Genomic DNA, 11,817 nt, shown 5'->3' on the forward strand with positions numbered 1-11,817 from the left:
TGTGTGTATGTGTTTTTGCATATGTGTGAGTGTCTGGATGTGTGTATGTGTTTTTGCATATGTGTGAGTGAATGTATGTGTGTATGTGTTTTTGCATATGTGTGAGTGAATGTATGTGCGAGAGCATGTTTGCTAAGTTGCGAAGAGTCAGTGCAAGGAGACTGTTGATGTACAGGTGGTCGTCTCGGCTCAGGTGTTCAGCAGTCTGATGGCTTGAAGGTAAAAGCTGTCCGGTGGTCTGTGTCCCGATGCTCCGATACCGTCTGCTAGACAGTAAAGGAGTGAACAGGTTCAATGTGTGTCCACGGTTGTTGCACAAGATTTAGCCAGCCCAGTTAAGGAAGTCAGCAGCCATAGAGCACTTGGGTTAGTCAACATGGATGTTAAAGTCTCCCAGAATTACAGTGTTGGAGAGGGTGGGGCATACAGAGATTATTAGTTCAGAAAAATCTGAGATAAAAGAGGTGCTTGTCTATTTGAGGAATTCTACTATTCTCTTTGGTACACTCTCTCTCTCATGATCCTCCAGATCTTTTCCTCTCTCTTCCTCTCCCTTCCGCTCTACCTCTCTTCCTCTCCCTTCCTCTCTCTTCCTCTCTTCCTCTCCCTTCCGCTCTACCTCTCTTCCTCTCCCTTCCTCTCTCTTCCTTTCTCTTCCTCTCTACCCCTCTCTTCCTCTCTTCCTGTCTCTTCCTCTCTCTTCCTCTCTACCTCTTCCTCTCTCTTCCTCTCTCTTCCTCTCTCTTCCTCTCTACCTCTCCCTTCCTCTCTTCCTCTCTCTTCCTCTCTCTTCCTCTCTCTTCCTCTCTACCTCTTCCTCTCTCTTCCTCTCTCTTCCTCTCTTCCTCTCTCTTCCTCTCTCTTCCCCTCTTCCTCTCTCTTCCTCTCTCTTCCTCTCTCTTCCTCTCTACCTCTCCCTTCCTCTCTTCCTCTCTCTTCCTCTCTCTTCCTCTCTACCTCTTCCTCTCTCTTCCTCTCTCTTCCTCTCTTCCTCTCTCTTCCTCTCTTCCTCTCTCTTCCTCTCTCTTCCTCTCTCTTCCTCTCTACCTCTTCCTCTCTCTTCCTCTCTCTTCCTCTCTACCTCTCTCTTCCTCTCTCTTCCCCTCTTCCTCTCTCTTCCTCTCTACCTCTTCCTCTCTCTTCCTCTCTACCTCTTCCTCTCTCTTCCTCTCCCTTCCTCTCTTCCTCTCCCTTCCTCTCTTCCTCTCCCTTCCTCTCTTCCTCTCCCTTCCTCTCTTCCTCTCCCTTCCTCTCTACCCCTCTCTTCCTCTCTACCTCTTCCTCTCTCTTCCTCTCTCTTCCTCTCCCTTCCTCTCTTCCTCTCCCTTCCTCTCTACCCCTCTCTTCCTCTCTACCTCTTCCTCTCTCTTCCTCTCTCTTCCTCTCTTCCTCTCCCTTCCTCTCTTCCTGTCTCTTCCTCTCTACATCTCTTCCTCTCTACCTCTCTCTTCCTCTCTCCCGCTCTCTCCCTCTCTACCACTCTCTTGTTCTCTCCCTCTCTACCTCTCCCTCTCTCTCCCTCTCTACCACTCTCTTGTTCTCTCCCTCTCTACCTCTCCCTCTCTCTCCCTCTCTACCACTCTCTTGTTCTCTCCCTCTCTACCTCTCCCTCTCTCTCCCTCTCTACCACTCTCTTGTTCTCTCCCTCTCTACCTCTTCCTCTCTCTTCCTCTCTTCCCCTCTCTTCCTCTCTACCTCTTCCTCTCTCTTCCTCTCCCTTCCTCTCTCCCTTCCTCTTCCTCTCTACCTCTTTCTTCCTCTCTACCTCTCTTCCTCTCTACCTCTCTTCCTCTCTCCCTCTCTCCCTCTCTACATCTCTCTCCCTCTCTCTTCCTCTCTACCACTCTCACTCTCTACCACTCTCTCCCTCTCTCCCTCTCTACATCTCTCTCCCTCTCTCTTCCTCTCTACCACTCTCACTCTCTACCACTCTCTTGCTCTCTCCCTCTCTCTCCTTCTCTACCTCTCTCTTCCTCCCTACCTCTCTCTCCCTCTCCCTCTCTACCTCTCTCTCCCTCTCTTCCTCTCTACCTCTCTCTCCCTCTCTCTCCCTCCCTCCCTCTCTCTTCCTCTCTCCCTCTCTCCCTCTCTCTTCATCTCTACCTCTCTCTTCCTCGCTACCTCTCTCTTCCTCTCTACCTCTCTCTTCCTCTCTCTACTTCTCTCTTCCTCTCTCTACTTCTCTCTTCCTCTCTACCTCTCTCTTCCTCTCTTCCTCTCTCTTCCTCCCGTTGTCTCCTTTCCAATTATTCAAGTTTATAATCAAGTTGATTAAAACAATAAAGTTGATTATAATAAAGTGAATAGGACATCTTTATAACTTTAAAAGGTTTACTTTCTAAACCAAACTACTATACAATGAAAAACAACAATGTAGGTTTTTCAGATATCAAAACATACTTGCTGTCTCTTGAAAATAGCAAAATAATGGAATAATGAAGTCATAGAGTGACCTACACTACCGATCCTTATTGCATCACATATACACACTTAACTTTAGATCTGTATTATACTATTGATACCTCACAGACGTCATAAAATAGGTCTGTATTATATATACTGCAGGTTATAGGACAAAAACGTTGTTTGTACATTTCGGCACTGTGAAGCGGACTGAAAATGACGCCGTCTGTAGTCTTCTACATTAGGTTTGAACCTGATAGTCACAATGATTCAACAACTATGACTCTTAGACCATGAAACAGGGTGACTCACATACAGGTGGCTTTATCTCATCTATAGTATTCATAGGCAAATATGTCTCACAGCCACTGGATTTACTGCACTAAAGCAAGGTAAGCTCATACATGCTCAGCAAACATGGGTCAAATGCATGTCATGTGTACTTGAGGTGTGATCTCACTCCTTCAATTAGATTACTCCCTTGGTTCCATTGTACAGGGCAAACTTAAACAACTACTCAAGTACAGTTGATATACTGATTGATGAGGCGTAACTTTTTTTGTCACACCCTGATCTGTTTCACCTGTCTTTGTGCTTGTCTCCACCCCCTCCAGGTGTTGCCCATCTTCCCCATTATCCCCAGTGTATTTTTACCTGTGTTCTCTGTTTGTCTGTTGGCAGTTTGTTTTGTTTGTCAAGCCTACCAGCGGTTTTCTCCTTGCGCCTGTCTTTTTCTATTGGCTGTTTTACCGGTTTTTACAATTCTGCCTGCCCTGACCCTGACCCTGAGCCTGCCTGCCTGCTGTTCTGCCTGCCTGCTGCCTTGTCACACCACCCTGGATTATTGACCTCTGCCTGCCCTGAGACTGCCTGCCGTTCTGTACCTTATGGACTCTGATCTGGTTTACTGACCTCTGCCTGACCCCTGTTCTAGTAATAAACTGTTGTCAGGAAAACATGATAGTTTTCCAGCCAAAACCGAAAGCAAAATCCTTTTGTGGCCTCGTAAAAATATGAGAACTTATGCCAAAGATAAAGTGAAAAAGGGTTTGCATATATGATTGTAAAATATAGCTTTGCATAAATTACAGGAAAAGACAAATTCAGACTATTTATGTAGGATTTTTTTTATACTGGTGTATTGCCTTGAAAAGGGTATTGCCACGATCGCGTTGACATGAACGATAGGACCAAGGCGCAACATGATTTGAATACATCTTCTTTATTTACCACGAAGATGATCACCAAACACTTATACAACACAACAAACGATCGTGAAACTTCAAACGTAAGTGCACACAAACTACTTACGTCGACATATACATTTATTTATTTATTTATTTTACCGTTATTTTACCAGGTAAGTTGACTGAGAACACGTTTTCATTTGCAGCAACGACCTGGGGAATAGTTACAGGGGAGAGGAGGGGGGATGAATGAGCCAATTGTAAACTGGGGATTATTAGGTGACCATGATGGTTTGAGGGCCAGATTGGGAATTTAGCCAGGACACCGGGGTTAACACCCCTACTCTTACGATAAGTGCCATGGGATCTTTAATGACCTCAGAGAGTCAGGACACCCGTTTAACGTCCCATCCGAAAGACGGCACCCTACACAGGGCAGTGTCCCCAATCACTGCCCTGGGGCATTGGGATATTTTTTAGACCAGAGGAAAGAGTGCCTCCTACTGGCCCTCCAACACCACTTCCAGCAGCATCTGGTCTCCCATCCAGGGACTGACCAGGACCAACCCTGCTTAGCTTCAGAAGCAAGCCAGCAGTGGTATGCAGGGTGGTATGCTGCTGGCATACATAAACATAAACAATGACCCACAAACAGCTAAAGCCTATGGCAGCCTTAAATATGGCTCCCAATTAGAGACAACCGAAATCAGCTGTCTCTAATTGAGAACCCATTCCGGCCACCATAGACTTTCCTAAACAACTACACCCAACATACACAGCTAGACACATACACTCAACACAAAACCATAAACTACAACCAACACCCCCTCTACCATAATATTCCCCAAAATACACACATACCCCATGTCACACCCTGACCTAACTAAAATAATAAATATAACAAATAATACTAAGGCCAGGGCGTGACATAAACCCCCCCTTAAGGTGCGAACTCCGGACGCACCAGCACATAGTCTAGGGGAGGTTCTGGTTGGGCTTCCTTCCACGGCGGCGGCTCCGGCACTGGTCGTGGTCCCCACCCCACCATAGTCATAAGGGGCAGCACCGGGATAAGGGGCAGCACCCGGATAAGGGGCAGCACCAGGATAAGGGGCAGCACCAGGATAAGGGGCAGCACCAGGATAAGGGGCAACACCAGGATAATGGGCAGATCCTGGCTGGATGACGGCTCCGGCGGATCCTGGTTGGACGGCTCATGGCTGGCTGACAGATCTGGCTGCTCATGGCTAGCTGACGGATCCGGCTTCTCATGGCTGGCAGACGGATCTGGACGCTCATGGCTGGCTGACAGATTTGGACGCTCATGGCTGGCTGACGGCTCTGGCAGATCCTGTCTGGTTGGCGGCTCTGGCAGATCCTGTCTGGTTGGCGGCTCTGGCAGATCCTGACTGACGAATGGCTCTAGCGGCTCCTGACTGACTAATGGCTCTGACGGCTCGGGACAGACGGGCGGCTCTAATGGCTCTGGACAGACGGATGGCTCAGACGGCACTGGGCAGACGGATGGCTCAGATGGAGCTGGGGAGACGGATGGCTCAGACGGCGCTGGGGAGACGGATGGCTCAGACGGCGCTGGGGAGACGGATGGCTCAGACGGCGCTGGGGAGACGGATGGCTCTGGCCGGATGAGGCGCACTGTAGGCCTGGTGCGTGGTGCCGGAACTGGAGGCACCGGGCTAAAGGCACGCACTTTCAGGCTAGTGCGGGGAGAAGGAACAGGGCATACTGGACCCTGGGGACGCACATTAGGCCTAGTGCGTGGGGCCGGAACTGGTGGTACAGGACTGGGGACACGCATCTCAGGGCTAGTGCGGGGAGCAGCAACAGGATGCACAGGACTCTGGAGACGCACAGGAGGCTTAGTGCGTGGTGCCGGAATTGGTGGTACCGGGCTGGAGACACGCACCATAGGACGAGTGCGTGGAGGAGGAACAGGGCTCTGGAGACACATTGGAAGCCTGTTACGTGGTGTAGGCACTGGTGGAACTGAACTGGGGCGGGGAGGTGGCGCCGGAAATACCGGACCGTGCAGGCGTACTGGTTCCCTTGAACACCGAGCCTGCCCAACCTTACCTGGTTGAATGCTCCCCGTCACCCGACCAGTGCGGGAAGGTGGAATAACCCGCACCGGGCTATGTAGGCGAACCGGGGACACCATGCGTAAGGCTGGTGCCATGTAGGAGACGCACTGGAGACCAGACGCGCTGAGCCGGTATCATGACACCTGGCTCAATGCCCAATCTAGCCCTACCAGTGCGGGAAGGTGGAATAACCGCACCGGGCTATGAACATGTACAGGAGACACCGTGCGCGTAACACGGTGTCCGCCCGTACTCCCGCTCTCCACGGTTAGCCTGGGAAGTGGGCGCAGGTCTCCTACCTGCCCTCGGCCCACTACCTCTTACCCCCCCCCCCCCCCCAAGAAATTTTTGGGTAGTACTCGCGGGTCTCCAGCCTTGCCTCTGTGCTGCCTCCTCATATAGCCTCCTCTCGGCTTTCGCTGCCTCCAGCTCTTCACGAGGGAGACTATATTCTCCCGGTTGCGCCCAAGGTCCCTTACCATCTAAAATCTCCTCCCATGTCCATGAGTCCTTAATGCCTTGATCCTGTTGCCGCTGGTCATGTTGCTTGGTCGTACATTGGTGGGTCATTCTGTCACGGTTTTCCTCTTCCTCTTCATCAGAAGAGGAGGAGCAGGGATTGAACCAATATGCAGCGGATTGTGAAGACATGATTTATTAAAGAAAAAACACGAAAACACGAACTTGACTAATAAACTAACAAAACAACAAACGGTGTAGACAGATCTGGACGATGGACTCACATAACACACGAGAACACACGAACAGGGAAAAAGCCTACACATAAATGACACTGAACAAACAAACCGAAAACAGTCCTGTGTGGGGCAAGGACATACACAAACACAGGAGACAATCACCCACAACGAACACTGTGAAAAAACCTACCTAAATATGACTCTTAATTAGAGGAACGCCAAACACCTGCCTCTAATTAAGAGCCATACCAGGCAACCCATAAACCAACATAGAAACAGAAAACATAGAATGCTCAACACAAAACCATAAACTACAACCAACACCCCCTCTACCATAATATTCCCCAAAATACACACATACCCCATGTCACACCCTGACCTAACTAAAATAATAAATAAAACAAATAATACTAAGGCCAGGGCGTGACAGGTATGGCGAGACTAATCAATTCAGCTTCACCTACAAGTGAGGGCATGTTTTGTGAAAATTAGAACCATCCACCTCTTAAACAATTTCAGTTATATATCATACACACAACTTTTTAAAATGTTTAATATAAGAACAAAATAAATCATGAGCTGTCAGGGAAATTACGAGGCACTGTTGCAGAGTGCCCACACCCTTAACAGCTCAGGCTAATAGCTGTATTTTCCAGTATTCCCTCTTTTTACAAAACAAATATTACCAATGTCATAACAACATTTTCCCAACAGCTTCTTCTGAGTCAGGAAAGTACATACAATTCACATGACTGTCGTGTGTAGTGTGTTAAAGAAAACAAACAAACAAGAAACCAGCAGCGTCTACTCCTTGTAGCTACAATATCATCATATTTCAGCAACAAAGAATGCTTAGTAATTCCTTTATCTTCTGCATTGACATCTGAAGATTTTAAAGGGAAATGTATGATCTCTAGCAGCACCACAACATCAACATACTGGATGCAAACCGATGATGTCTGTGGAAACACTCAACTTTCTCCATCTACATAGAAACACGCCATCATTTACATATGTTGTATGTTGGGGTGGTGCTGGAGATGATGAATATGAGTTTACATTTTTCTTTTTTTAAATGTCCCTTTAAATGTTAATCACAGTTGTATACCTGTATATCACAGGAGGTTGGTGGCACCTGAATCGTGGAGAACAGGCTCGTGGTTTACTATGAGTTTGATGCCATTCCATGGATTCCAGACATTTTTATGAGCTGTCCTCTCCTCAGCAGCCTCCACTACTGTATATGAGGATTTAAGTCAATGGTCTTCCATCATCATCATATGTCCAGTCGTTGATTATACGATATACAGTGTATTTAGCTTTATGTCACTGGAAAAGAATGACAGTGACATAACAAGGGTTCACCATATAGTCATGTTTATGTGTATTGTACAAATAATGCAGTTACTATTAGCACATATACACCAACACCAAAGAAGTTTAATATTGGGAATAAAAATCTGTGGTCTACGGAGAGTAGGGCTGATTCAACTATTACGGCTGAATTGGCCCCAAAAGAAAAGAAATGTTTCCCTTGATAATAAAATATTTAAATTTGTCTCACAACACAAAACAACTTCCTGAATTCATGTTGCACATAACAGTTTTATGATTTGCCTTAATTTGGAAGAAATTCCATCCTTAATAAAACGTATAAAAAACGATTTGAATATATCTGATTCAATTCCAAATTAGATGTGTGTGTGTGTGACACACATGTATGTTATCAGTTTTTTTTCTGAACTCACTTTCTGCATAAAGGATTTTCTGAATTGGACTGGCTCGAGGATTTTTGGTCCTCTAGCAGACTACATCAAACAACCTGACAGATTCTATATGCTGACTGGTGCAGATGAAACTGAGCTGGCCCTGGACTCTCGTGTTTTGCGTGTGGGTATGGTAACGACACAGCATGAGATGCCAACTGTAGCCTCTGGCAACTCATCGTCCTCAGTCCATACATTGAGGTCAGGGTTAAACACCTGGATGCATTTCTTGTACTTCTTCTCAATCTCGTTCCAGCCTCCAAGGAGATAGATCTTATTATTCATGCTGACTATACCAGCAGTGCTCACTCCTGTGTTTAGCGGGGCAGAGTAGCTCCACTGTCCATTGTGAGGGTTGAAACACTCAACAGCCAAGACATCCACCCTCTCTCCACGACCACCCAGCTGGCTGCCACCAATCACATAAGCCCGGTCTCCGACTGTAGCAGCGGAATGCCAGCCTCTAGGGGAGCTCAAACTGTTCTTATCCTGCCACATATCAGTGGAAGGGTTATAGCTGCACACAGCCCTGGAGTACGCATTGTTGATGTAACCACCGCTAACAAGGATTTTGCCATCAATGATGAAGCTGGCATGGCAGCACCGGGGGATCTCCATGGGGGTTTTCATCTGCCATTGGTTGGAGGAAGGCACGTAGCACTCCATTGAAGCTTGGCATCCATCAGAGTTACGACCTCCAATAGCGAACAAGAGACCATTGAAGGTGTTGAGACTGAAGTGGGTGCGCTTCTGGATCATGTTGGTCAAATGAATCCAGGTGTTAAATCGAGGATCATACCTAATGGACAAAGACATGTTATTACATACAAATTATTAATTGAATGTACAGTACAATATCTTGTCATGGTCTGTGTAATATCAGCCATACTTTAAGAGCAGAAAGGATACATTTAGAATAGAATAAGCTTATACAGAATCAAATGTTCACCTGCAGAAGTTGCTGACAGCATGTTTCGCCTGGTTCCTGGCATCATTCTGGTCTTCGCCACCAGCAACATAAAGGAAGCCATCCAGGACTGCCACACACTGATTGAAGCTCTTGGCTGGCATCTCTGTCAGCCTATTCCATACGTCGTCCTCATCCCTGTAGAGAACCTCTTTGCTGAGAGATTTTTCCGCCAAGGCTGGTCGTCCACCCACTGTCAGCATGACACGGAGGCCACCACGTACCTTTGTTCTGCGGGACTGCAGAATGTTCTGCTGGTAAGGCAACAGGTGGTAATTCATGGCGTCCACCAGGAGACGATGGCACTCGGGGTCCTGCATCATTCTGGGCACACTCTGGACATGATTGACCAGGTCCATAGCTGAGATGGTGCCAAAGCGAATGTTGGTCAGAAGATCTGGGGCGTATTTCAGTCTCTTCTCATCGAAGTCCAACCACTTCATGGCTATCTGGAAGGCTGTAATCTCAGAGGGCAATTGCAGGGAGTCATCACTGAGGAAGTCATTGATCTGCTCATAGGTGAGCTTCCGGAACTGTTCCATCTCAGAGAACTCGATAAAGTTCCCCCTCATGAACTTCTGGGCGGCCTCTTTGGTTTCTTTGAGGCCGTAGGTGTCGGCAATGTTGGCCACGTACATGCAGTTCTCCACGCTGAGTTCCTGCATGAGGAAGTCGCTGCACATCTTCACCAGGGTGTTGATCTTCAACAACATGGCTGCTGCAATGGTGCTGCCAATGCTGTACAATGACAGGGTTAGTTTACCTGAGTAGGCGTATGTGATGGCAGTGGCCAGGCCTGTGGGTGAAAGGTCATTCAAGTCGATCTTCGTGAGGGCCGAATCCTTCTTCAGGATATTCTGAATGTACTCACTGCAGGAGGCCATGACAATTTTGTGGACATCAAAGGACTTTGACTTGGTGGAGACGGTCAGGTCACAGAGGAAACTCTCCTGCCTCATGGTACAAAGACCTTCCAGGAGGTTAGGAGCATAGACAGGGTCAGTGACTTCACTTGAGATGCAGGTGAAGCTGTTTCCTCCCTCCAACAAGGTGTTCAGCCCGTTAATGTTTTTGATCGGGCTATCCTCGACCATTATAGTAATTTCATTGATATCCCCTTTGTTCTTTTTGGCAGTCTTGTTTTTTTTGGGTGCCATGGCTGCAGCAGATGGACACAGCCCAGACCTACTGGAAAGAAAAGAATAATAGGTCAGAGCAAGAGCAACCTGTTGATATGAACAATCACAATCACAACACCATATGGCAACTAATAAATTTATGCCAAATCTGACAGATGTACAGTTGAGTGAAATATTGTCACACAAAATATTGTCAAATTCAAATGTCTAATATCATAATCATTACAGCTTTACTTGTATTTGTGGTTATAAGTAGGCCTTCTTTTTGAAAAGTCAGTCCTGCATCTAGGCATGTGAAGGCCCATTCTATCCTACTTGCATTTTTTTACATAAAAATTTGATAACAATTTAAAGCAATGTTGTTAGACTTAATCAACGTAAAACATGATTACAATAGACTACCATTTTTTTCTCCATCAAATAAGTTAAAATGACATATAATAGGCCTATACCAGAATAATGCTGTAGCGCAAGTCAGGCGAATCAACATTCCGCTATCTGCATCTGTCGCGATGTATCAGTGTCATGACCAGGAATAGTAACGCTGGATAGCTCACCCATGACGTTCCTTTTATAGACTTGTGTCAGGAGGACCTAGCCAAATGTCCTTCTAAAAAGTTCAGTTAATTCTGAAGATTTAAAAAAGAAGGCCCAATGATCAACTAATAAATTAAATAATTCACCTTTGTAGAAATGATAAATGTAAAGAAACTGAAAGTTGAACGAAAAATCCAAAACATTATCCAGAAAGTCAGCAGATCTATATTATAGCCTATAAAATAATCAGCCTATAGTAAAAACTTTCCTAGTTCATTTGACATCTGATGGAAATAAACTGACAATAAAACTATGGTGTCAAACTTACACATTAGGTTATTGTATTGTGTCACTGTGCCAAAATCAAACCAAACATGTTAACAAACATTTAGGCAACTTTTGTAATTGACAGACAGACACAAAGACATTACAAACATAGGAATAATATGGCCTAAACGTGGCTTACTTACCAAAGAGATGAGAAGCAGGTGAAAAAAGACTTGCACCTCCAGATAGTGTGCAATAGAGACTGGTTATACTCAACAGTGCCAGAAAAGTGGAGCAAACTCCTCCTCTGAGCATGCGAATGGAAGTATTGCGCAATAGCGTGAGGGGGACACAATACTAGTCTACTGACTTGTAATATGGTAGCTGGAAACACCCTGAATAACTTCAATCAAATTCAATCAAATGTATTTATAAAGCACTTCTTACATCAGCTGATGTCACAAAGTGCTGTACAGAAACCCAGCCTAAAACCCCAAACAGCAAGCAATGCAGGTGTAGAAGCATGGTGGCTAGGAAAAACTCCTTAGAAAGGCCAGAACCTAGGAAGAAACCTAGAGAGGAACCAGGCTATGAGGGGTGGCCAGTCCTCTTCTGGCTGTGCCAGGTGGAGATTATAACAGAACATGGCCAAATAATAATAATAATCACAGTGGTTGTAGAGGGTGCAATAGGTCAGCACCTCAGGAGTAAATGTCAGTTGGCTTTTCATAGCCGATCATTCAGAGTATCT

At 46.2% G+C, this 11,817-nt stretch overlaps 1 protein-coding gene across 2 annotated transcripts; it reads right to left on the reverse strand.

Moving 5' to 3' along the window:
- Positions 1-6,926: 6,926 nt before the first annotated feature.
- On the reverse strand, positions 6,927-11,328 carry klhl31 (kelch-like family member 31). Of its 2 annotated transcripts, none has more exons than XM_055889840.1 (3): positions 11,270-11,328; positions 9,106-10,311; positions 6,927-8,955 (listed from the first exon to the last, which is right to left on the reverse strand). In XM_055889840.1, the coding sequence occupies exons 2-3, from the start codon at positions 10,278-10,280 to the stop codon at positions 8,223-8,225; spliced, it is 1,908 nt and encodes a 635-aa protein (XP_055745815.1). In that variant the 5' UTR covers positions 10,281-10,311; positions 11,270-11,328; the 3' UTR covers positions 6,927-8,222. The 2 variants fall into 2 exon arrangements, with proteins under 2 accessions (XP_055745815.1, XP_055745816.1); XM_055889841.1 differs by having other exon boundaries at positions 9,106-10,308; positions 11,270-11,326.
- Positions 11,329-11,817: the final 489 nt, after the last annotated feature.

Source organism: Salvelinus fontinalis, chromosome 30, assembly GCF_029448725.1.
Source record: "Salvelinus fontinalis isolate EN_2023a chromosome 30, ASM2944872v1, whole genome shotgun sequence".
Lineage (NCBI taxonomy): Eukaryota > Metazoa > Chordata > Actinopteri > Salmoniformes > Salmonidae > Salvelinus > Salvelinus fontinalis.